At 39.4% G+C, this 24,656-nt stretch overlaps 1 protein-coding gene and 1 long non-coding RNA gene across 3 annotated transcripts; both read right to left on the minus strand.

The window, feature by feature from the left end:
• Positions 1 to 235: 235 nt before the first annotated feature.
• LOC147753607 (uncharacterized) lies at positions 236 to 1,616 on the minus strand. The gene is made up of 3 exons (XR_015310681.1): positions 1,552 to 1,616; positions 1,101 to 1,309; positions 236 to 453 (listed from the first exon to the last, which is right to left on the minus strand). It is a non-coding gene; the product is annotated as an uncharacterized LOC147753607 (long non-coding RNA).
• A 17,820-nt stretch (positions 1,617 to 19,436) lies between these two features.
• LOC111259618 (uncharacterized) lies at positions 19,437 to 24,207 on the minus strand. 2 transcript variants are annotated; one of them, XM_022831776.2, is made up of 8 exons: positions 23,951 to 24,207; positions 23,371 to 23,622; positions 22,971 to 23,220; positions 22,560 to 22,725; positions 20,886 to 21,102; positions 20,501 to 20,629; positions 20,287 to 20,390; positions 19,437 to 19,922 (listed from the first exon to the last, which is right to left on the minus strand). In XM_022831776.2, exons 1-5 carry the CDS (start codon positions 24,122 to 24,124, stop codon positions 20,940 to 20,942), a joined length of 1,005 nt encoding a protein of 334 aa, XP_022687511.1. In that variant the 5' UTR covers positions 24,125 to 24,207; the 3' UTR covers positions 19,437 to 19,922; positions 20,287 to 20,390; positions 20,501 to 20,629; positions 20,886 to 20,939. The 2 variants fall into 2 exon arrangements, with proteins under 2 accessions (XP_022687511.1, XP_022687512.1); XM_022831777.2 differs by having other exon boundaries at positions 20,882 to 21,102.
• Positions 24,208 to 24,656: the final 449 nt, after the last annotated feature.

Raw genomic sequence — 24,656 nt, forward strand, 5'->3', positions numbered from 1 at the left:
GATGGTAGGTAGAACACAAAAGTGCCATGTCATGGGACATTTTGAGTTTAAAAATCAATTAATTTAATATAAGGCAATTCACATGCAGAATATCTCTTTTGTTATATTATTTGTGCATATTGTATCAGTACGATGACTGACGCAGTTTTTATCACATACTGCTTCAAAAAAATTGAAGCGCTTATTGGGGTCGTGTTGTTGTCAGTTTTCGTATATATAAATACCCGCATTAGTCCATCCATAGATCGAATTGGTTTTTTTTTAATTGACTATCAAACCCAGCAGATACAGAGCACATTGAGATCCGAAGAGTCAGTTTCGGCGCGAGCCGTATATAATTTGAATAACCGTTATACGATATTTCTTTTCGTGTCCATAACCCGTAATTCCGTATAACACCGACACTGTTATACTATTAACGAAAGGATGGGGCCACGTTGCTTTCAAGGATTTCTGTAAAAAAGATTGGACATCCAATTAGTATCAAGGGAAATTAGATCTAGAAGCGATTAGATCTACATGATGTAGTCTGTGTTCACTTGTGTAGCTTGTAGACATGACATACCCTGCACCGGACCGTTTTGTTCCCTTCCAGAGTTGAAACATTTCTAAGTTATGTCGAGTACTTCAACCCAAAATAATTTAGAAATTTTCGAAGTTCGTTATGCGCTTCGATGTTTCGATTGTGCTTTGCGGTCATTTGTAATTTACGATCGAAGCGTTCTTGCACTACATGTTCTTGTCATTATTATCACACGGATTTGTATTGCATGTCACCGGCCATAGCTTTACTTGAAGTATTTCGTTTTTGTGATATAAGCTTATAAAATAAACATACTACATTTTATAATACAAATACTTGGATTGAAGTGCTGCAGGTATAAGTATTTTATGTTTTCCATAGAATAATACTGGCTGAAACATTCTAAGGAAAATTCTACGTTCGGTTAAAATGAGCTCTTGCATGGAATTGTGCTGTTGATTAGCTTTTCATTTTTACCGTCAGAAAACGGGCTGTTTTTCATAGAACGCCTATTGACCTTACTTTACCTGCAAGCATACAAATAAATATATATGGATCAGTTTCAAAGAGCGCGTACATATTATAACTAATAGCTGCTAGCGATTGGCTTCCTTCCTAACTTCCTAAAGCTGGCCAAACGTGGCCTTTCTCGATGGCGTGCATATAGGATACGATTCTTCGCTGGCTCTTCGGTGTTCTCCGTGAACTCATGGCTGGATCCATGCACGCGAGCGTGTGGCTGAAGCATACGATGATCAACGTTTCAATGGACGGAGAACGAGAGCTCTGCTTTTCACACACGAAATCCAAATGAATATTTATGAAAGGTACGGTCACCACACGCTAAACAAATGCACACATTGAAACTCATCCTCGTAGAAGAACACATATTAGAGGAATATGACTCGTGTTATATATTATATTGGGAACAGTATTATTATTGTTATTAACAAACAGTTTATTTGCGTATAGAGATACATCCGTATGGATGGACGTATGTTAGTTGTGGACAGACATCTTCCCATTACCTTCAGATGTGCTGGGTAAAACGAATTTAAGTGTACGTCGTTATCTCTGAAAGATTATTGCATTCAAAAAATTTTGGATGATTTTGAAAAAGAGGGAGCTGTACTCGCATCTGATGCGGGGTTAAGGAGACGGCTGGGTATGATTCAGCTGGCAGCAAAACGTTTTAATCGTTGTTAGTCATCACTCCGAACTAGCATTAAACCGTAACTTTTTGCCTATAGAGATGTTCCACAAGGTTACAGAAGAAATAATGTAAGCATCGATATTTAGTTTACCTTATTTCTATAGATTTATAAATTTAGATTAAATGCTAACAATAGAATTGAGAATATAATATCTAACTATCAGATAGCAGATACTTCATCGTACTCGAATTTTCTTTTTATTTCTATCTGGGCACTGAAGAAAAACAAACGTTAGATCGAATATAAAGCGACGGATAGTCGCATACGAATGTTGTGCTGAGATAAACTTTCTCGGAAACAAATCAAATCAGAGGTAAAGGTACTTTTGGATGAGAGTTTGGATCAACTCCGTAAATGTAGTTGGTTATCCTGTTCAAGCTTGAATAGAGAAGTGCGGCCAAGTTTTAGAAGATATTATCCATCTCCTATAAAATAGCTATAATATTTAAGATGTAGAAGAGTTCAGTATTTTCCGTGCCAATCGATGATAGTGACTCGTTATTTAATAGTTTTATGGGTTCCTTATTCTGCTCCAAAGTGAAATCGAGAAAAACCGTATTTTGTCAGAATCCTGCAATGCCGTAGCAAAGATCGTGTTCTGTCTCTAGTTTCGAATCATCTAATGCTCAGTTTAGAATAAAAAGCCCTATAGAGCTTGAAATAATGGCCTTAGAGTAGTGGGTTAATAAAGCTTAATATCCGCCATATATTCTCGTATAGATGGCTGTGCCCAATGATAATGTGACCAGCGGGTAATGTTGCTGCTGTGGACCCCCATAATAGCTGTAGTAAATCGCGTCAGCAAGTTGTCTCCATTTGGGGTCCCACCCCACCACATATTGACGGTGATTCGTCACCTACCCTAACCCTCGAACGTAGATATCGCAGCTGCCCTGGCCGAATGTGATAAAGGACCAGCTATCCAACTAGTGTTATATGTGGTGTATCCTCATTCTATTCCCTCTTCTGTGCCTCCTTCTCCTCTAGCTCATCTTATCGCACTAGCTATGCGTGTACATACATGCAACGAGCCCTCCAGGAACTCCTTTTGCGTTGCTCCGTAGAGGACTACCATAAGACCAGGCTGTCTAAATATTGGCCTATTACTTACAACGAAACACATAAGAATCTTTTATTAAAGTTACATCCGCTGAACCGAAGGTTTTACACTGCATTAAGACAACTTACTATACGATGTTATACAAAAACAAAACTATATTTTTGGCTATTGCATACATGACAGATATATTAAACTTCTCTGATAAGTAGCGAAGCTAAAGCAATCGAAATATTGCAAAGATGTATTTGGGATTTAGTACCAAACAAGACCTGCACAAATCTGTATAATGCGCCGTCATTTTTTCCGAAGCTTGACCTGTTTCCAAGCTTCAAGAACTGTCTCAACGACCACAATGCAATCGTCTTGGACCTGTGCTTGTCCGCAGCTACTAACTCGAAGCACGAATTAAAAAACAATCACAATAATACCAGTGTTATCGAAGGTCGGAAGATGGCAGCATTTCTAGATATTACGAGCACTCTGAAAGCACTGCAGTAATATGACGATTACGTTAACTAAGTTACCTTCTATAGGGCTTCCTCCTAGGCTGGGATGTACCTACAGAATACACACGTGCATCGTGCGCTTCTAATACGTTTCAGTTGACATGCCGTTTGCGCGGATGCCTTCTGCACGACTACTGCGAATACTTAGATACTCGGTGAGTGCTTTTCTGGTAGAATGAAAGAGGGCGAACCAAGGCGTAAGCGGAGAACAACTTGAAGAGGTGCTTGAGTCGTTCTCGCGCGCACCGAAGCGATGTGATCTCAATGTATGGGAAGCAAGGGCACAGTCAACCTGTCGCCACGTACCTCTCGAACTTCGTTTGCTCGTCTGCGTAGTCCTACCTAACCAAGCACGCGAATTGAGCTCAGCCAGGCGAATTTACTTCACATCGGTCCATGACAATAAACTGAACGAGTGCTTGTCGAGGGCCTCGTCTCGTGGATTGTCATTTCTGACTGGCTGCCAGCAACTCTGAAAAAGGCAGGCCACGCAGGAACGCTCCAATAACATATGCTGCATTTTCTTATAGATTTGTGAATAATGCTTGATGGGTAGAGTTGGCTGAATACAATGTCAGGACAGTCGCTAATGGCACGGTGGCAAATCTTTTAGCATGCGTTCCGATAACAGCTCAAATGCCTTCAATATTCATTTTAAATATTTCCACATTTCGTAAATTAGTGCAGTCCCTATATATATATATATATATATATATATATATATATATATATATGTTGTATATGAAAAGTGCTAAATGCAACGTTGAATAATATAGCAGTCAAATAATAAAGTTGTTTTATATAACCGTGATTCGTTAGCGCTGTAATGACTTCGTATACTGCGCATAGAACGACCATATATAGATACTGTTGAAGTTTTCCTTCCTCAATAGTCTTCTATTGCGGGACTGTTAGTTTTCCAAACGGTTTTACCGTCCCGATCTCTTCCTTAGTGCAGACTTGTCGATGGATCCTACGAATTCAGATTTTGCAATAGATTATCCAGAGAACAATATATATATATATATATATATATATATATATATATATATATAGCTTTTAAGGACAACGAATCGATGAAGGTCGCTCACGGTGGTGAAAAATCCGGACAGATTGTCAGCCATTTTTCCATCTTCGTTTTTTTTACTGTATCCTAAATTGACCAGAATTATTAATGGCAGTGTTCGGAGTACTTGAGAGAAATTATTTCGATACGCTGAGTCTCTTTTCGACCTATTGCCCCTAACATCCTAGCCTATAAGTATAGGCTAGAATGTTATAGCCATGAAAGTTAACTAGCACATGAATATACTTGCACAGACCGTATTTAAGGTTCACGTCCTGACTAACTATTTACTCGCACCGTTTTACATTAGAAAACCTCGTTTTTTATTTCGTTAGCAGCTTATCGACTACCCTTTTTCAAAAATAAATTCTAGCTTTGTTCCTCTTACAATACGTTTATGCTGCCCTGAGTAGAGTCCTACACTCTGTTAGGAAACGCACCGCAGTACTAATTTTGTTTCGGTTAATTTTCATTCGAAGAGAGACCATGGCATTATAAACAAATCATTAATTATTAGTTATATAACCTTTCACTTTGGGTAATAGCGTTCTTGCTTGTGCTCAAATCGTGGGCTATCCGTACAAAGGCCCTGTTGGCTTTGAAGAAATATAGCAAGGTCTATCGCTGCTATCTATATATCATCAAAGGATTTCGCTAGGTTAAAAGCTACGCACTTGGCTGTGAACACCGGTCGTCGATAAAGTGTGCCCCAATGCAAACGATTGGTGCGCGAAATTCAATCGAAACGGAAAGATCGTGTTTGGTACAATCATTCGGTCTTATAGTACGAAAGCTAGGTGAAATCATTTGTCGTGGGCTTGTGCCGAAGGAGAGCTTGGAAAGTGAGTTCAAGTCTTGCCTGTATAGCTTACAATTAGAAAGAATAAGAAAGCAATTTCGATAGCTAATAAAAAATAGCGCAGCGTTACAACAAAAGGAGGAGCGGTGGACTCGAAGATGACCTCTGAGTAGTGGTAGCACTGCCCACTTATATCTAGAGCTTTCACACCCAGTCCATTACGGCTATTAGTTAAATTGGATGAATTTATTTTATGGTGAATCTGAAACACGTCTGCCTCACACAGTGCTCGCTTTTGGCCCAAGAGATCTATGTTTGTCGCCTTGAGATATCAGCCGAAGTAGATCGTTTATCTTTTAAAAAATAATACTTCATAAACGATAAACAATATCTGAATTTAAGTCGCCGTCCATTGGATTTGAAGAGACGCAAGCGAAGTGTCGCCTCTGTTCGGCTTGTCTCAAAACGGTGCCTGAACATAGCACCAAGTCGTCTATACGTCGACACAGCCTAACAATCCTATGCTACTTTTAGTCCTTATGTCCTTCTATATCCTTATGTCTACAATAGACATAAGGATATAGAATAACATACGGATGGCTAGGGCAGTTATGAATGGTAGGCAGATCAGGCACTGCCATCGAGAGGAAATGACTTGTGCAGAAATTTGAAGACGAAACCGAACGTTACGTTTATTCCAAGGCGGAGCTTTTTACCTGTACCTATAGCTCTAATAGGCCGTACTGAAACTGAAAACTATTAGGTGTGAACTACAGTAGATTACACGGTCTGATCAACATTGTTCATTGATTCGATGGCTGTCTCTTAACGGTTGTTCATAGTTGTTTCATTCATAGCTGCCGTCGAATCAGAATGCCCAGAGTTCAGAATGAGCTAAGGTTCGCTGTTATTTCGACGTCAAACGTAAACGAAGCTGAAAAACCTTCTTTTAAGTTAAATTACTACAAGATAAGCGCAACTTGGTGGAAATTTTACGTAAGCTGATTGTAAACTATACGAGATAGTTAAATGTACATAAACAAATAAGGGGGCCGATTGTAGTTGCGGTGACAAAACAAAGCATGCTTTGTTGTTAACGTAGTATTTTCAGACGTGTGTTCTAGGTGCAAACTATTCCCATCTAAATCATATAGCAAGAGTCGATCAAAAAAGCCACAGTGGGGTACATTCAGCTATGCCGAACTCTTTTCTACTTTGGCAGCGGATGCACCAGATGGTCAATCTACAGAAGATCTATGCTAAACCTAATGTGACAAGTTATACAAAATTGATGTTTATGTTACCAGTGTTAGCACTAGTATATTTTTGCGCAATTTTCTTTTATTAAATAGGTTCGTTTGAGTTTACTACGTACACAGTGTGGACGAAACATATTATCTTACACTGGGCTACAGGAGCGACTGAATGAAATGGCTTTAAGTTAGTGGACTCAAAGGACAGCTAATAAATTGCAGCCTTGAACTCGTAAACTTTGTCGGCCACCATTTAGAAACAAGCACTCCAGTTACAGGTTAACTAACTAACGTAAAGGATAGCTACCTAAACAGGCCTTAATAAAATAATTAAGCAGTATATTACATAAAGGGCAAGCAGCTTTGAGGAAAAAGTCGTGCATGCAAAAACGTCTACTTTGCTATAACCAACGGGAAAGCTCCCGTTGACAGGCGTAGTTTAAGAGAGTAGGACTGAGTACCGCCTGGATCTCGGTCATTTAGCTTGAGAGGTACATTACCAGGTCGACACATTTTATACTTCTTTTAGCCCGAATTAGGCGCAGGTTTAATACTCAACCCTTAATCCAGTGGAATGTGCAGCAAGCGTTCCTAATAGGAAAGCTTCTCTACACAGTTTCCGTATATTTTTTTTTCACTCCCAAAGTTGTCAATAAACATTTTCAGTGATTTTAGTTTTTGGTAAGAGGCGCACACATTGATGACACCATGCTTTTCCTATTGAAAGAAAATAAGTTCAAACTCTTGTTGTAAAAATGCTTATATTGTTCTTTAAGCTAGCTTGATAATCCCTTAAATTTCTCCCTGTAACTCTTAGTAAACAGCATTGTTCTGAGGCCAATGTTAGACAACACACCATGCTAAGTCTGACTTCCGTCATCCGAATAAGCCAGTACGATTTTTTATTAATAGCTGATAGGAGCAAAAAGCAAGAACGCTTCCCTAATTTACGCTGCACAATTCATTTTTGCAGAGATAGGTAATCGCAATAGTCAGATCTAGAGAAAGACCTTTCGCAAGGCATCGGTATCAAAAGCACATTTTGTTAACCAATTATCAGAACAGCATCATTGTAGAGCTTCTGTGGGTTCTATATAAAACGCTTTGGCAAGTGCTCTTTGCCTCAGTTCATTGAAACTCAATTAATACCATTAAAAAAGTTCCGCATAAATCGAAACGGATGCTGGTTTGATGCTGCAAGATCGGAGTTACATGGCGGATGCATTCAACTTTCCTATCCCAAAAAGTCTTTTTTTAAACGACGCTCCTCCTGTTCACTAATGATTTTTATCAATGACCTGTTATAATCTTGTTAGCCGTGACTTCTTTTTATTTCTTGCGTACCCCTATTCTATGTAATTCGCTTTTATCATGTTTTTGTATAAATACGTAGATGAAAACACAATCGAGTCAACCTTTTGCATCAGTCCATGTGGCATCTAAACATTGAGCTCCTTGTTGTAGCCAACTGGCTTACACCTGATTGTTGGTGGGGGCTTGGTTTTTGGGCGATTTCGAGGCCACTCACGTGTTGCCGTTGCCTAACTTTCGCTATCATTTCATCTTTGTTTTTCTTTTTCTTCTTCGCAGTCGGTCGACAACTACGAGGGGCACATTTCACATCGAAATCTCTAGAATGATAAATCGACGAAATCATCGTTTTTTCCCGATAACTTACCTTGTCCATAAATAATAAACTTTTTTGTGGACCTGGACAGCGTTGATGCCTTCGTCGTAAACAGATCGTAAATGAAGCAAATGTTTACAGAAGTTTCACTCATTTTTAAGGTGCTCTATCATCTTAAGCCTGAATAAACACATTCTAACAGGCTTCACATACGTACTACCAACCGATACTACCTGAGATTCTATCTAATTCTAGGTAGATACATTTAAAGCCATCTAGTTAGGAAAAGTGTCAGTGCTTTTTCAACAACCCAATAAAATGTAGAGATGTCGGAGTTTATATATCAATAGTATTATCCACTACCCGTTTTCTAATATAATTAATTATAAGTCTAGTATTTTTCGTAGTTTTTTAAAGGTGTTGATCTGAGAGACTAACTAAAGGTGATGAGTATCGTTTACTGTTGCTTGCATTTTCCAATCACTGCAAATAAATTTTATTTGAAAATAAATATATGTGTGTTCCAACCAATAATCAGTTAGCTCTGGTCACATTTTAATAGAATATACGCCTTATTGTTGATCCTTTTGTACGAAGTGGTGTAACTGAAGCTAACTTAGAGAATTAACAGTCTTGATAGTATATTTAACTCAAACATATGTTTATAAAGTTATTTATAAGTAACTTCTGCTAGAGTACTGCCCTGTCGCCATTAGCTCAAGTACGCCTTTTTTAAGCTGCGCCTGATTTTCTTAATCAGAATCTGTCTAGACACCTTCTGTTCAGACGAACTGTTACAGCGTATACTTTAGCTGCCTCTGAAATACATCATCGAAAGTAAATAGGCAAGCAGCAAACAAACAGATTCACAATATTTACTAAATGAAAGTTTAAAATTGATACGCTTTCTTTTTGTTCTTGTCATAATTTTTTTCCGTGATATACCCTCTTTCTATACAACCTCATCTAGTCAGCAGCTATAAACGTTTCTTTCGAGGGTAACGGATCTGACGCGTATTTAACGCAATTTTTGAAGGGCGTCTTATCTTTAATAGATCTAGGTAATAAGGAATTCGTCAAGAAACAGCATCAACGCCTCAAGAAAGAAAGGAACATAAAAAAAAACAAGCTAACTTTAGGCTTTATTTACAGCTGATCAACGTAACATTCTGGTCCAATATCTACCTTATTTCCTACACATTTATCATATTTATTTTTAAAAATGGCAAATGAACATGTGTGTAATTCCACATTGGCCCGAGTTTATTCCTTTTTAGTTTACCTCGATGTAAATGTTAAAGAGCCATAGCCCATGAAAACGGCGATGGTACCAACCGTGAACGAATTCAGCTATTCGAACAGTTCATTACTATGTGTTACCAATTTTGAAAATGCTAAGACAATACCGACCCACGTTAATTGAAGCTCTTCAAACGTCGATGACGTTGCAATGTCGGCCGCAATCTTCAGCTATCGGCGCTTTAATTCCGTAAACGACCAGCCAATCAGCAAGTCTGCTGTTGCCATGTTTCTCCAGGGCGAACATCAACAGCGGCAGCAGCAGCTCTCAGAATATCGGCCACAATAGAAATAGTAGCAGTCGCAATTCTGATGTTGACGACCGCCGTTTTAGGCTACCCCTTGCCCGGCTAGGCCGCCAGAGTTAATCGGTTGTTTTCAGGTTCGAGACTCATTTTCTTCCGCAAGCCGGGCCCGCGTCGCCGCCTAGCACAAGCACAACACCAGAGTCGGTCGATAACCATAGGATCCCTTCAGTCTACAGCGATGGCCGTCTAGATAGAACGTTTGAAAGACAGCGCACGGCTCATGAAAAAGTCAGGAAAGCGTTGGTTTTGGAACGATTGTTCCATGGGCACCAGTCAGCAACGCAGAGGATAGGGTTAGGTAGGCCGCTGTAAAGGAGAAACCGCAGCTATGGGAGAATAACGACGACGATTATGACGGTTCAAGCCATCTTGCGGTTTCGCTGTGTTGAGAAACAGAGTTGAGATACGAGTTTGATATATCGCTTTCGTGTCGCTTTCGGTGAGAAGACGGCAAAACGGCGAAAAACACAGAGTGAGCGATGTTACAGTGTTCACGTAATTTTCCCCGTTACAGCAAAGCGGGGCAGCTGGCACCTATTACAGTGCGACAATCAACGTATTGAATAGAGATACACGGGTAAAGAAGGAATGTAACTAACTAACAATGTGTACACAGCCTCGCATTGTCGACCAGCTTCGCACAACTATTTGTTGACGCTATTGCAGACCAAAATAAAGGCTTTGCTTATCGTCAGTTGAGCCTAGCTCGAAAGCGTGCCCCCGAAATGCGTTTTCGCCCCCTTCCCCTTTTTACAAGCACCAATCAAAGCTAATGTTGTAGGAGATGCTAACTAAATGCTATATTATGATTACCACAGCCGCCTCTGTGATGATCTAGCCATCTACGCAGCCCCATATCTCCGACGACATGCTTGTAAAGCAAGGATATGGTTTTAATATAAAAGGCTTTGAAAGCCGAAAGGACGTATCATACTTCGGTTTTTCTTGCAGCAGTCTGTATGGTTTGAAATATAGTATTACCCTGGATTTTAAGTCGTTCCACTTCATACGCCGATACGAGTATGTATTATATTTATTAGTCTAATACTAGGATATGTGCGAGACTACATAAGCATCGCCACGCTAACGGAATTACCTTTCTACAATTCTGGAATCGCGTTTGTACTAACGCGATTCCAGAATTGTAGACACCAGATTAAATGTTTTGAGTTTTACGTCTCTTAGGCTCTGCGTCACACGCCTGCTGCCCACCACCAGACGTAAAACACCCGGACTCGTACGTGCAACACAACGAGTCTGCAAATTAAGCACTGCAATTGGGGGAGGCAAACATAGTATAATTGAGATTAACTAGTTTTCTCTCAGCCGGTCAGTGATAGCATTATGTGGAACTACACGGATTTATTTTAAATGATAGGTTTTACATCAGGGCTTGTAGATGTTATGGCTGCATAGACGCTTATTTTAAAGTATGTAGAATTTTCGATTGCTCAGCTTAGTCGTGTGCCTCGATCACGACGGAGGCGACAGCGAAGGTGCCGCCATAAGTGGATTCGGCATCAGTCATTACTTCCGAAAAACTTTTATCGGAAGGAAATTATGATAGATGGGTAGACGAATGAACAGAGATTACCAACATCGCAGCGACATATTTGACGGGTGTGATACCGAATGCGCTTATTCTATGGCCTCTCACAGTAGTGTTCTAAAACCGCAAAGCCATGAGGGCCTGCCAGGGATAGAATATTGAGCTTAACTACGCACCACAGCTGATTTCTGTACCGCTGGAGTTTTACCAATAAAGTTATTACATTACGTGGGTTAGCTATGTTTCCTCGATTGAGGTCCAACTTCAATAACATCTTTCTTCATTTTTGTGAATATATGCGTGATGCCAATCTCATTTAAAAAAAAACGGATATACGGTTCAAACGTTGTACTTGTTTGAGGTCTGCTTCACCATGTCCTCGCACACATAAGTACCTTTACAGAGATCTGTTCTGTTTTGTTTCGACATTTTCCTCTTCGTCAGGTCCTCGATCTTTTTCCTTCTATTTGTGCACACACATTGGTCGACAGAAGAGAATAGTCATTAGCTGGTAGGAATGTATGTCTGTTTTTTGTGTTTGTAAAAAGAAATGAAGGACGAGAAAGATAAGCGAAAGGGGTGCGGCGGATTATTTTGTCGTGAGCAGGACAAAGTCCCGTAGGCCAATCATTTTTCAGAGCGTTAAACAATATCGAACCACAAAGAAGATCTTACTTGTAAAATGATAGTTCCTGGTTACTGATTTTATCTTCGGGTGGCTAGCCTGGTTCACCTGTCACAGTGGCCTACTATAAACAAATATGACGCCCATTTACGCAAGGGAGTCTTAGTATTTGAACTTACTTCCTGTAAGTCATCCTCACAACCCGTCTGTTTCTCTACAATGTATATAATTGTGAAAAACGCCCGTGTTAGTTAAATAACAGTATTTTTCCATTACATTTCAAAACAGAACCAGCTGGTTTAACTGTACATTGCATTGAAAAAAAATATGAAGCAAAAACTTTCGAATCAAAATTAGTGCAATATACGACATAATTAAGGCCACATTTTTTTGTATACTTTCGCTGTATAAAAAAGTCATGTAAAAGCGTCTCGGACCATCAGTAGGGCCGTCATTCACAAAAATAACAAAATTAGTGTTTTGATAAAGCTAACGTCGACGAATCGCGGTACGCCAACAGAAACAGGTAGGAGGAAATCTGTCCAAGAACAGAGGCGCCGATATACGATCAAGCCACGCCGGTAGAAATTACTGGTGCTGCTTCAATAATTCCTGCAGAATGACAATCAACCAAACGAAACTTTCTGTTACCTTCGATCAGACGATTGTTACCGCTGCGACTGCTGTTTGATCTGGTAGCATCAACGCCGCGTCGTGACTTCAGCTTCATTTCGCTGTTTGACTGTTTTCGAATAGTTGAGGTAAGTCCAAATGTTCAGAGACGCGGTAGAAAATTAGCTAAGAAGGTTTTTATTCGCGCGCGCGAGACTCTGGAGCTTCTCATTCATTCATCTGGTCTCTCTTAGCAGCTACTCACGAATGGGCAGACAAACAGGAGAACGCACACAGACATACAGACCCACTGCCTTCATATATTTAGCTTCTTAGCCACACAATTTCATTGTCGTTTCCTTTTGGGACATTGTCTAAGCGGGACGAACGCTGTACTGATACCGCTCTACTGCTTGCAGACACCAACGGCCTATGTACCTCATTTTGCTTGTGCTAGAAACCGATTGAAAAAAAGAGAGAAGAGAGCGATTTTTGTCGATTATATGAAAGCGGAGTCAACAATTGCCTCAGCTCGTCGTGGTATTTGCACAGGAGCGAAAGGACGGCTGTTGGCCCGGCCTCCTTGGGCTTTGAGAGTACAATAACGACGAGCATTTTCGAGTAGGAGAGTCCTTACCGTTGGCAACCTAGCTTCAAATAGCAATTGAATCACAAAGAAGAAGAATGAATGATATGATGGGAGAGAAAACGTGGGAAGAACTAGTCCAGGCTGAATACCTAGTTATCTAAATAGCCATTCAGCAATGAATAGGAAAAGATGACAGAAGTTCAGTTTGCATTCGTTGAGCCATGGGTGATATTGTACAACTTTTATCTGACAACTTCAGTCACTATGCACAAAGCACTATACAAATGAGATCCTTAACAAAATTTGAACTTAACAATGACAATTTCAACCTAAAGTTTCTTGGGTAGTAAGCAGGTATGATATGTGAAGATATTTAGTGCTGGGAGCGTGCATACGTATAGTCATAGTTAATATACTGCTCACTGGACAAGAAAGACCGTTTTTCACGGTAGACATCTGCATAATAAAAGCGGGTAGTTTCTAGTTCGCTAACTCCTTATGCAACGCGTTAGTGATACGCTCGCTGTCTGTGAAATTCTATATTTCAGAAGCCTGTGGTGTTATCAGACCGGATATATTACGTATCTTATGATGCCTTTATTTGCAGGGTTTTCAAAACACAAAAGTCATATCTGACTCCTTTATGTGTGAAAGCTGAGATCGAAATGTCGACTAGCTGTAAGCGGTGATCTTAATGTTTTTGCAATAAAAATTGGCGGGCATCATTCTAATTCTGTCTGCTATTCATGTAGTTCGCTTTCGCATAGCTATCCCGTGTTATTTCTCTCATTCTTGTTGTTTATATTTCTGTTGCTCAGACTGATCCACTTACCTTAACATCTTTTGAACTCTAGCATATCCTACTGAAATCGGAAGCTATTAGTTTTTTTCCTGTGAGGTCCCGCTTATTGTGATCCTCTTTTCTATTTTCGCGCTAGCTCAGACCCTTTAAAGCCTGCATTTGCGTACGGCCTTGTTCTGCCGATAGGGCCTCACGAATCTTGCGTCTTGCTAGCTCGCAGCTATCTCGAATTTCCTTCCATTTCCGCTTCAAGCTTTTCTGCATGGAACGGATTGCTTCTCCGATATTCGGACACGGACTGAGTCCGTCATCGACAGCAGCTTGTCGGTTCCATCCTGATGCTCTCGACTATATCATCACCCTTCTCTGTCCAGGAAATCTCTTCAGTCCAGCGGTGAACTCGCCTCTTACCCTAATCGGGCAATGTAAACTTATCCTAAACTGTAAAAGTAGAGGACGTGGCCGGTTTTCCATAACAACACAATGGGCACCACGAACAGGGGGGCGAATAGTGATTGGGTGTTGAGTAGCACCGAAGGATGGTTGTCAGAGTGAGCCGATCACAATATGGTGACCAAATTATTATTGATCCATTGAGAAACCAGACGACCAAAAGACCAAAGGCTTGCCTAATCTACAGGAGCTAGCTCAAACAGACTCTACCCACCTCTCACCAGAACAACCTGAACTTTATACAAGCCTATGGAAGATTAAAAAAAAAAAAAAACAGATACTTTTTTTTTTACCAAAGGTCATTAAAACTTGCACCCATATATATCTAACCACCCGACGGAAGCAAGTGTAGTACTAATTTATGGATTCCTTTAAAGTCACAGAAACGGAAACTGCATTCAGATCTGATTGTTGGTGCACATATATATAATCTGCGCCAATAAAAAACGTTTTTCGTCAGATCGCTAAAAACAAATTACTCTCTTTCAGAAACCCATACTTTTGTCGCAAATATGGGTGTCTAGTTTTTCAAAATGTATTCAAATGAGGAAACGACTTTACATTTTTTTGTAACACAATATTATACAAATGAATTGGGTCGTGCCGTGTTTTAACATCCTTCAAAATATGTTGCGATTTACTGGCCGGCACATGCATAAGCCTGTAGCACCATACGCGGAACGCGCAGATGATCCGGTGTTGCTTTATTATTATATACTTTGTTTGAAACTTTAGAATTACCAATGTTCGTAAGCAAAATGAGAAAGGTTTAATTTAAAAACGATTTAACGTTGTTTTTCTCGCGTATAAAACTGATGATGAGTAATTAAAGTGCCCAGTTGAACGGAACGAACGAAATGTAAAACGCAAAAATGCTAACCTTGTTCTGGCACTACTTTCGAACCTTTGTCTGTTTTTCCGACCTCTCTTTCTCTGTAAGTGCAATTCATGTTAATTTTGACAAAAAACTAAAACAACTACTGAGAAAATTCCTTCTATATGTAACCAGTTGTGTACGCGTATGTATGAATAAGCCATAGCAACATTACGGCGAAGCAAAACACACATATGCCACCTTTACGGGTGTACACACATTCTCCTTGACGTAATTAATATTTGAAAATTCAAACCATCACCGATGAACCTTCACATGAAAATTGAACGACAGCGGTATTACCATGACTGATTGCGCTGTGTTACCGACTCTAGAGGATTGAAATATTCAATGAAGGTATGACCGCTTCTAATGAAACCTGTATCATAAATCTCCAATATCGGGGATTCGATCTGGCTTGCAAAGTATCGATTAAACGTTCAACTTCCGTCGGCTAAAGGCTAATGCATGGCAAGGCGTCAGGTTATAAGTCGAAACTGAAGTAGTAACACCGTTTTAGGACTGACAAGGAGGCCTTAGGCACAACTTTCGTTCTGAGCGACTTGTCACGGCGAATATAATTCGCCGTGACAGGTCCCTTGGACTTGCTATGGAAAAAGGAAACCATTGGCGCTGGGGAACTGCCGAATCACTTTCCGAAAGCTTTTAGGGAGATTAGGTATCTCACGCGAATCATCCCGGATCGTTGTGAAATCATTCGAAGGCAAAAAAGGTTTACAGCAAGGATTTACTGGAAGATTTGAATTTCCAGCTATTGCAACACTATCAACAACTGTCTCAAGTAAACTTTGACGCACTCAAAAGAACTGACTCTAGTTCGACGCCTCGTTGCAGGTGACAAGACGTGGGCGCATGGGTATGACGCGGAGGCAAAGGGCAGCTGTCTAATAATCGCTTCTAAGGCGAGCTTAAGTTAGAAAAAGCTGTCGAGATCAAGTTTAAACACCAAGCTTCATCTCATCATCTTTCCCACTGTTCCGCGTTACGAACTCATGCCGAGTAATTTTACCGTCACGAAGAAGTATTGCCAAGAAGTTCACGGCGCTTGAGTTCGTTAAATAAGTCTAAACTCTGCAGAACTTTTTCATTATGATAATACATTGGCTCAGTCATTACGTTCTGTATAACGTTTTTTTTGCAAAATTTCAGTGCATGTGTTGCCTTAATCCCCGCATATACCAGATGTTATGTTTGCGATCTTTCTTCTTGCAAAGCTGACAAATTCTAAAACAAAAATACTTCTAGATTCTAGAGAAGCTACTTGAGGGAGACAAGGATAGAGCTAGATCTTCTTAGGATTAAGTGCTGTTAAAACTGTTTTGACGATCTATTAAAAGGGGCGAATGTGCGCTAGGTGTGGTTCAATGGGGATAACTGAGGTCAGGGTTGGCGTGGTAAGGTGTTTGCTTACCAAACTTAAGGAGATGTGGTTGTCCAGGTTAAAATTTACCTAACCATTTTAAGCCATGGCTGTGTACCAAAGGTAAAACTCCAAACATTTATTAATTAAAGTTTGGGCCGCTGAGACAAAAACAAATATCTTTTCTGATTTCATTTGGAAATTTAGTACCTAGGCTGGATCGGGTATTCAGGTCACAACCTGAAATTTTCTAGCGGTTGTAGTAAATACACAATGTCGGGGCACGCGAATCAGCACCACCTCGAAGTGATTTGTATGTGACCTCTTTTAATAAAAATCATGCTAAAATTCTAGCATAACTCATACTGGATGCATATAAGTTGTACTACTATACGCGAAGTTGGCGCATTCGTTGTGAAGGTTTGTGTTGAACTGGCGTAGGCATACCACCGATACGCCCATAGCAAGTTCGTAATTTGATTAATCTGAAAATCGTTTTACTAAGTAGTCCATGTCAAAGTTCTACAAGGTATGGTTACTCTTACTTATATATGGCAACAGTGTTTCTCACTTACAAGTAGCAAATTTACAACAAGTAACGTTTGTCGAAAGTTGAACGTCGTACGAACTTTCGTCTAATCTAATATATGACCACACAAAGAAGTCGTCTTTTGTTATTTAAAGAAAAAGTGTGAAAAGTAAAAAAAAAACAGTGTAGCTTGCTCAGGATCGTTTTCCTATATTTGCATCACGAGATTTCAATAACGATTGTCATATATTTACTAAAATAAAGACTAGACTACTATATATAGGTCTTACTATGAAATAGACATATTCGATCAACTAATCCCGTAAAGGATACTGACGTTTCGTTTCGCTTATTAAAAGCATGAACTTCATGTTCTTAATCAGATCGTATATTTTGAGACCAGACGTTTTCATAACCAAGCATTTTAAGACAAATGTGTATGCCTTATTAAAACAGCTATGAAAATAGGCAATACACGGACATATCTGTCCGAAGACCTTTTTCGGCTACTTAGATCTTTGTTTGGCGATTTTGTTCCAGCATTTACGTGCCGAGTTCGTTTATCACAGAAGATAACTATAGAAGGTCACTGTAGAGTACAGCGGTTTTGTGTTCCTAAAGCAAATAGCATAGTGGATCCATAGGGGCTAAGAAGTGCTAAACGCTTATTTAGTTCCCGCCCGTATACTTTCACCAGGTGGAGTAGTTATACAGGCCAGGGGAAATCTGTATGAGCCATCGATGATTCTACGCGAAGAAGTCTCTAAAAACTTTGTAATTGTAAATAGAGCAAAAAACAAATATCTACAGTTAATAAATAGTGCATTTATTTAGACAGCATAACTAAAAGAGAATTATTCTGTGGGATAGTTGGAATGAACGAGTCTATCTTGTCAGAGATTGTCTTTTTGAGAATAACGAATGATCTATCTACAAGCTTTGCCCCTTTCCGCAAGGTGGCAGCAGAGCTGGCCGCGACAGGACCTTGACGACAGGAAATTTTCCTTTTCTTAGAATGATGCTGCATAGAGGTTCGATTAGCTTTCCTGACTGAGCTTTTGGTCTGTGCTATTTAAAAGAACTCGCTTTTTGCCATTTTTTTTTAGTCTAACAGAAAGACATCTGTTCTCCAACACTCAACACACAAGTACCACTGTATTAAGAAATGTAGCAGGGTTGACATCTTTCTAAAGGCCCAGCTTAATCCCACTAAGGCCTGCATGTATGGATCTTCTTGGTATATATTAGCGAGTGAGCCTTTTCCTGGAAGCAGCGAATGGTCGCGATGAGATGCTTAAAACACTAAAATTTTATTCCGACGGATTTGCGAAACCTCGGCCGCTAGAGGATGCGCCTAGAGGATGCGAATGTGTTCCTCAAAGTGGGCCCTAGACGACACGAGACAGGTGAAACCCGTATTACCAATTGCGAACAGAAAGGTGAACATCGCAACAAAGATTCTTTATTTTTGCTATGCTACCTAATTAACTTGTTTAGCTCTGTTGGGCAACCTTCACTTTTGATAAGTCCGTGATTATAAATTAGGACGTTTCGTCCAGGTTGAAGGTATTTGAAAAAGATCAAACTGTATAGTTCCCATCAAAGTTTTAACACCTTCGAGTTACTTTACCACAGACAGGCGACTCGGTTTAAACAGTTCACAATTCAACTCTAGACTTCCATAGGGTAAAATTTCCAAGTTTTCGCAAGAGAAGCTGACAGCATCGCGTTCGAAGCGTTATCACCCTGCACACTGGTTATGATCCAAACTGTCTGATATTTTTTCTTCGGTTCGTATGCAAACCCCTACGCAGTTGACCTTGTCATCAGCGTGATGCAACATTGCGTGATCTTTGCGCATTAGGAAGGCACGTCGCTCATGTTGTTTCTTCACGTGCACTGCACGCATCAATAAACACGATGCACTGCACCTGTGAGACACGCTCGTTTGGATTACCAGCAGCTCCACGGCCTTGGAAGTTTAATTGCAACGTTGTCTTCTCTCACTAGCTATCACTAGCTAGTACGTATCACTTTTGAGTCTACTACCAACTAAAAAATACATAACTTTCAACAAAATGATGCATAAGATGTTTTCCTTCTGGGTGGGTTGTTCCGAGTGGGTTGTTTATAGTGTTCTCTAGATGCTATGCGTCTAGATACAATCAGCAGCATATAATAGTGTTGCCATTCAGAGGCATGATACATTTAAGGATTATATAAAACAAACATATGTAAATAGTAATAATAAGCAAAAAAAATACGACATTTTAAGTCAATGTGGCACCACATATATGTTCCCGCTACGATAAGCTATTCTGTGGGGCATTTAAGTTCTGTGCAATTAAAAATTGATGTCAATTTATTTCATGTAAACTCGAAAAAGTACTAGCTTATATAGGCCTATCTCGCTTGGTTTGCATAGCCCTTGAGGCTGGCATGTAACTTAGCTTTATGTAGTAACTTTTATGAAATGAAAAGTAACTTGCCTGCAGTCTGCCTAGAAAAGATAGCTTCGAGACTATTGTCTAAGACTAAGATAAGGAGACTAAGTTGATTATTTTGCGTTTTATCGTTTTACAGAAGTATAATGAAACGCGAAAAATACTTGGCTTTGCCAAATAACCTTCTCACCTGAAATTTCGCATAAGAAAAATATCCAATAATGTGAATTATATTAAATCTCTCTCTGTTGTGTGCGTCTCAAAATTTCGAAGGGTATAATGCTATCAATTTTAAAAGCCAAGTTTCCTCTTTTCGAAAAGTAGGAACGAAGATGCAAAGCGGGCAGTATGGTTCTTGTTTCATATAGCTTCAACCTCCCTTTTATCTTATTTGAGGCATGATGTCGTCCTGTGGAATACATTTGTGGCCGCAAAACAGAAAAGCTTCCTGTTAAAGCCTTGCATACACACTGATTAAGTTAACATACGAATTTTCCTGTTTACCTTAGTTTTTATACGCATAGTAACAGTAGTGGGTTAGGAGGTTTTATATCTTGTTCTAGTTACTTCACGTTCATGATTTCATGTCGTTACATTTTTGAAAAAAACACGCTTCATTATATTTCACCCCACCAAAGAAATAAGATCAGTCGGAGCTGTATCTCTTGCCCTGAAGATATTGGCTTGCTCACGCATACGTCCTTACTACAGGAACGGTAGCGGAATACGGAAAATGTGCGAATACACAATACGGATAGCAGATACCATTTCACCTTTATTGCAATGGAGACCACGACACGGATTAGTAGAGGAGCAAGAAACATCTGAAGGGTTCATGAGCCTGTCGCGATTTGTATGTATTGGCCGGTTGCAACACCTATATCGGAAATGTAACGGATTTCTACTCTGAGTACATACTCAAGCTTACAGTGATTAGAAAAAAGTGAGAAAATATCAGCAAGTACATAGTAATAGTAGAGACTTTACCTGGCTAGAACTGACGTTACGGTCAACCACAATCTCCATGACGGCAGGCTCAGTCTATCTGTAAGCTACATATCCTTAACGCAAGCATAGAAGCGGCGCGCGACTATTTCCTAAAGCAGCTGCCACAACCTGCAATGTCCGGGAGACATGCAATGTTTATTATCGATCCAATTGAATAACAGGTTTGGACAATAAAAAGTTGGATACAATAAAAAAAATAATGATAATAATAATAAATTACAAATGAATCGAAAATTACGGTGTAAAACACCTTTAATAGGTGAAAAAATTTGTTTACTTTCGAATCTAACAAACAATAATATACATAGAGTTGCTAGAGTATTTATTTGTATGATGCTGAAAAATACAATTTTCGAGTACTTGCTGGGCAACGTCAGATGCAGAAAGTGCGTCTGCAAAGGAATTTTCTGGATAACTATTAAACTAGTCTTCTAGTTTGGGCGAGCAGAACATTGGTCTTCTCCGAAATCCTTTGTAATCGTCTGATCTCTGCATGGTATTTGTGAAGCGACCGATATCCGCGCATAACGTAGATAGCCAACGAAAGTAAAACAGTGAGTAAAAGCATCGATGACTTTAATCTGTATCAGAAAAATTGACAAACAGAATGTATAACAAATAGTTTATAGGTAGCTCTTCGTTAGTTTTATCATAGTGTTATTTTAAGATTGAAGTTCACAATTACACTCGAATTCACCGAAAAGCGTAAAAAGGCCAAAAAAGGACATGGGTATCAATAGTATTATTACAATTATACCTTAGCTGAAATTGAAAAAGTTCGCTGTGAAGAAGATCCCCGACCTCCCCCCCCTCCCCCCCTTAATATTGTTTTGGCTAAAACCGTTATTGAACATACGCTATGTTTTTAAGTGAATCCCGTAAATTTCTGCATGGAAGCCATATATTTCAAAGCTGACTTTTGCGAGGCATATTGGGTTTAAGTAAAGAAAATCGTAATACTGCCGAGGACCTCCCAAGCGTTCATGAATTTGTAGGTGTTTAGAATAAATGATGTCGTCCATTTATAAGCTGCATTTAAACGAGGACAAATATGGAACGAGGCATGCGTCAAGGGAACATCCTTTGCCTGCGTGTTTGCCCATCCGTTTCAGTTCTTTTTAAACATCCCTCATAATTGACGAATGTTTGTTTCTTCGCAGTAATCGGAAGGAAAACGATATTGACGTATGTAAACTCATAACTCATAGCGTTTAACCACGCTGCATATGAATATTAGCGGATTTTCATTCAGAGACAGACGTTAGTAGGACAAATGATGAGCTTAAAAGCCAAAAAATACGAAGGACAATAACGTACGGCATCTACTGCTGTTGTAAGTTCGACAGGAGTTTTCTCTTTCTACCCCTCCCAAAATAACCAGTTTTCGATTCCTTTATTCTAATTTATTTTTTGCTACATGTTTCTAAGTAATCTTCACGAATTAATAACACACACACATATATATATTACCAATTAAATAGGTAGGATCATCTAATTATGGTATTACCATCTCGAATAGGCAAAAAATGCACAGCTTTTCATCTATCCTTAATGCGTAAATAGAGCTTTCAACTCCAAACGACCACTCCACAGTTTGACCAGAGGATCATAACGCCACACACCATCTGATTCTTCTACTTTAATACGAAATTGCCGAACTGCCGAATTGCTAAGTGCTGTCCCCCACCTTATTTTTCATAAAAAAGAATTCTCGTAAAAACCCTACTCTTTGAGAAACCCAAGAGAAAATAGTCCAGAAGAGTAAGTGACTATGATATAGATAACGATAGATTTAAGCTGCTGTCAAATCCTTGTCTGATTGGCGTTTGTCAACACCACGTATAGCCAACGTTGTTGATTTTGTGATAACGTAAAAAATGTAAAGAAACAAGTATTTCCGCAAAAAATTTACATTACGATTTATACTACAAGCTTGGAATTGCTAGCTACTAACGGCTTGGAAATAGCAGGATGTTAAGCAACAGTTGTTTGATTTAAAAAAAAAAAGTTTATCAAGTAACGTCAGAAAAAGACGTACCCCGTAGCAACGCTGTCCCGAAGTAGATGGTTGACGATAGCTGAGCAAGCCCATAGCAACATTAACGGTACTCGGGCAGATTCTGTGAGTTCACCAATTGTTATAGACCAGCACATGGCAAATGGTAACGTCAAACTCAACAGCAATTCAAACAGGTCGCTGTGTTCTGTATTGGACAGAGTTACAGGAAAACGGGTTTGGTACCATTCAGGGACGTCCAATGCCGATTTTTTTGTATAATTTTTTTAGCGAATTTTCGCAATGTCCATTTGTTCATGAAACGAAATCGCGTTTCAGATCTTCGTGCAGTTTTTACTTTCTTTCACATTAACAAATAAAAAAAAACCAAAATGTTTATTGAAATTAGATTATTTTCACTTAAAAAAATTCAAGATAGATAGCGTATATTACCTGTTATGAATTGAACGAAACCGACGATTCGATCGAAAGTTGCAGTGGACGTGTATTTTACGAATTTTTGGAGGGTGGCGGCTTTTGTCTCGAGCGACAAACGGAGTGCATCCCTCTGGGCTGCAAGCGACTCTGCGAAAACCTTTCTCCGACTAGAAGTTGTCTCGCCCAAAACAACCCTTTCATGTATCAATAATGCTGAAACGTTAACAAGTGCCTCACGGACCTCACCTGCCACCGTCTTAATTGTCTACAGATACAACAAGGCCATCGATACTTGTATATTACATTAGTTATATGAAACGGTTTGAATTATTATAAACCGAACAATGTAGTGCTTAGCAAGAAAGCCATGCGAAGTTGTATATTTTTATTACCGAAATAAGTTGCTTTAACTTACTTCAAGTGACGCCCGAGTTCGTTTCAGCGATGAAATAAATCCGCAAAACGAATAGGTTTCATTAAAGAACGATGTAAAGACGTTTTTCGTCTTTGGGTCTTGTCGAAGTAGGGCCTGGACATCACAAAATCTAGAATTTTTAGCACAGGGCACATTCTGTCTTACAAGGCCCAGAAAGCATCGCGATAAATGTTCGGCCCACCGCAGACGGTCCTCATAAGAAAACTTGCCACTTAAACAGCCAGATACGTCCTGTTTTATTCATAGGCACATTTATAAAGTACAATGAGAAGGTAATTCAAGACGCTGTTTCCTTTGAGAAACAAGTTCTATGCTAGGTACACTCACACGCCAAGGTTAGACACTGATAAAATAAATAATTAACATCCAGGCGTCTTTATTCACTAATCTAAGCTCAATTAGGATCAGCCAAAACGTACGTACGCGTCAAAAATTTATTTTACATTAAAATTTATTTTTTAACTTTTCTCAACCTAGATCAAACGTACAAACCTATTCTAGCAGTAAGGACGGCAGGTAAAGCAGCATTGTTTCTACACTGTAGTTTACCAGCATATACCTGACTATCAATGTCCATCCAACATGTTCCAAATGAGGGTAGTTCTTGGAGCAGATTATCTGTCTTATCCTCCCAGTCGGAGCTTATATGCACCGCACCCTCACACCGTAATTTCGACTTCGAGATCTCTATGTAAGCTAAGAGTGCTGTTAAAACTGTTAGCGTTGCCGTCATTTTCAGCAATCGCACTCGAGCTTGACTACGCTAGTCAACGGGGGTACTATGCTTGTTTTTCGCTTTCATTCATTGTATGCACAACATCGTTATTGGGCGTCTACTGTTCATTTACTTAGTAACCTTGAAAAGATTATCGCGATACTCTGTCCCCCAGAAAGCTAAAAAGGTCTATCTGACGACAACAGGTAGATGTTTCTACCAAAAAAAAAAGTATAGGTAGTTTTGCTAACGGACACTGAGATATCTGGAAATACCATAAATGTACATACAATCACACGAGTGTTTATAGCGAATAATAAACGGGAATTATAAACGGGCATCGTGCTTTGGATTTTCCCTGATTTGCATACTTTTTCTTAGAAACAGAAGTGACAAAATGGAATATTACGCTACATCGACATGTTTTAGATTTAGAGTTCACTTGTTGCTGTACATATGAATAGATCGATATTCAATCCCTAACCCCTTGTAAAGCTGGTTACAAAAACTGGAAATAAAACCAATATATGGCAACAAATTAGGCTCTGTA

Source organism: Varroa jacobsoni, unplaced genomic scaffold, assembly GCF_002532875.2.
Source record: "Varroa jacobsoni isolate VJ856 unplaced genomic scaffold, vjacob_1.0 scaffold_352, whole genome shotgun sequence".
NCBI lineage: Eukaryota > Metazoa > Arthropoda > Arachnida > Mesostigmata > Varroidae > Varroa > Varroa jacobsoni.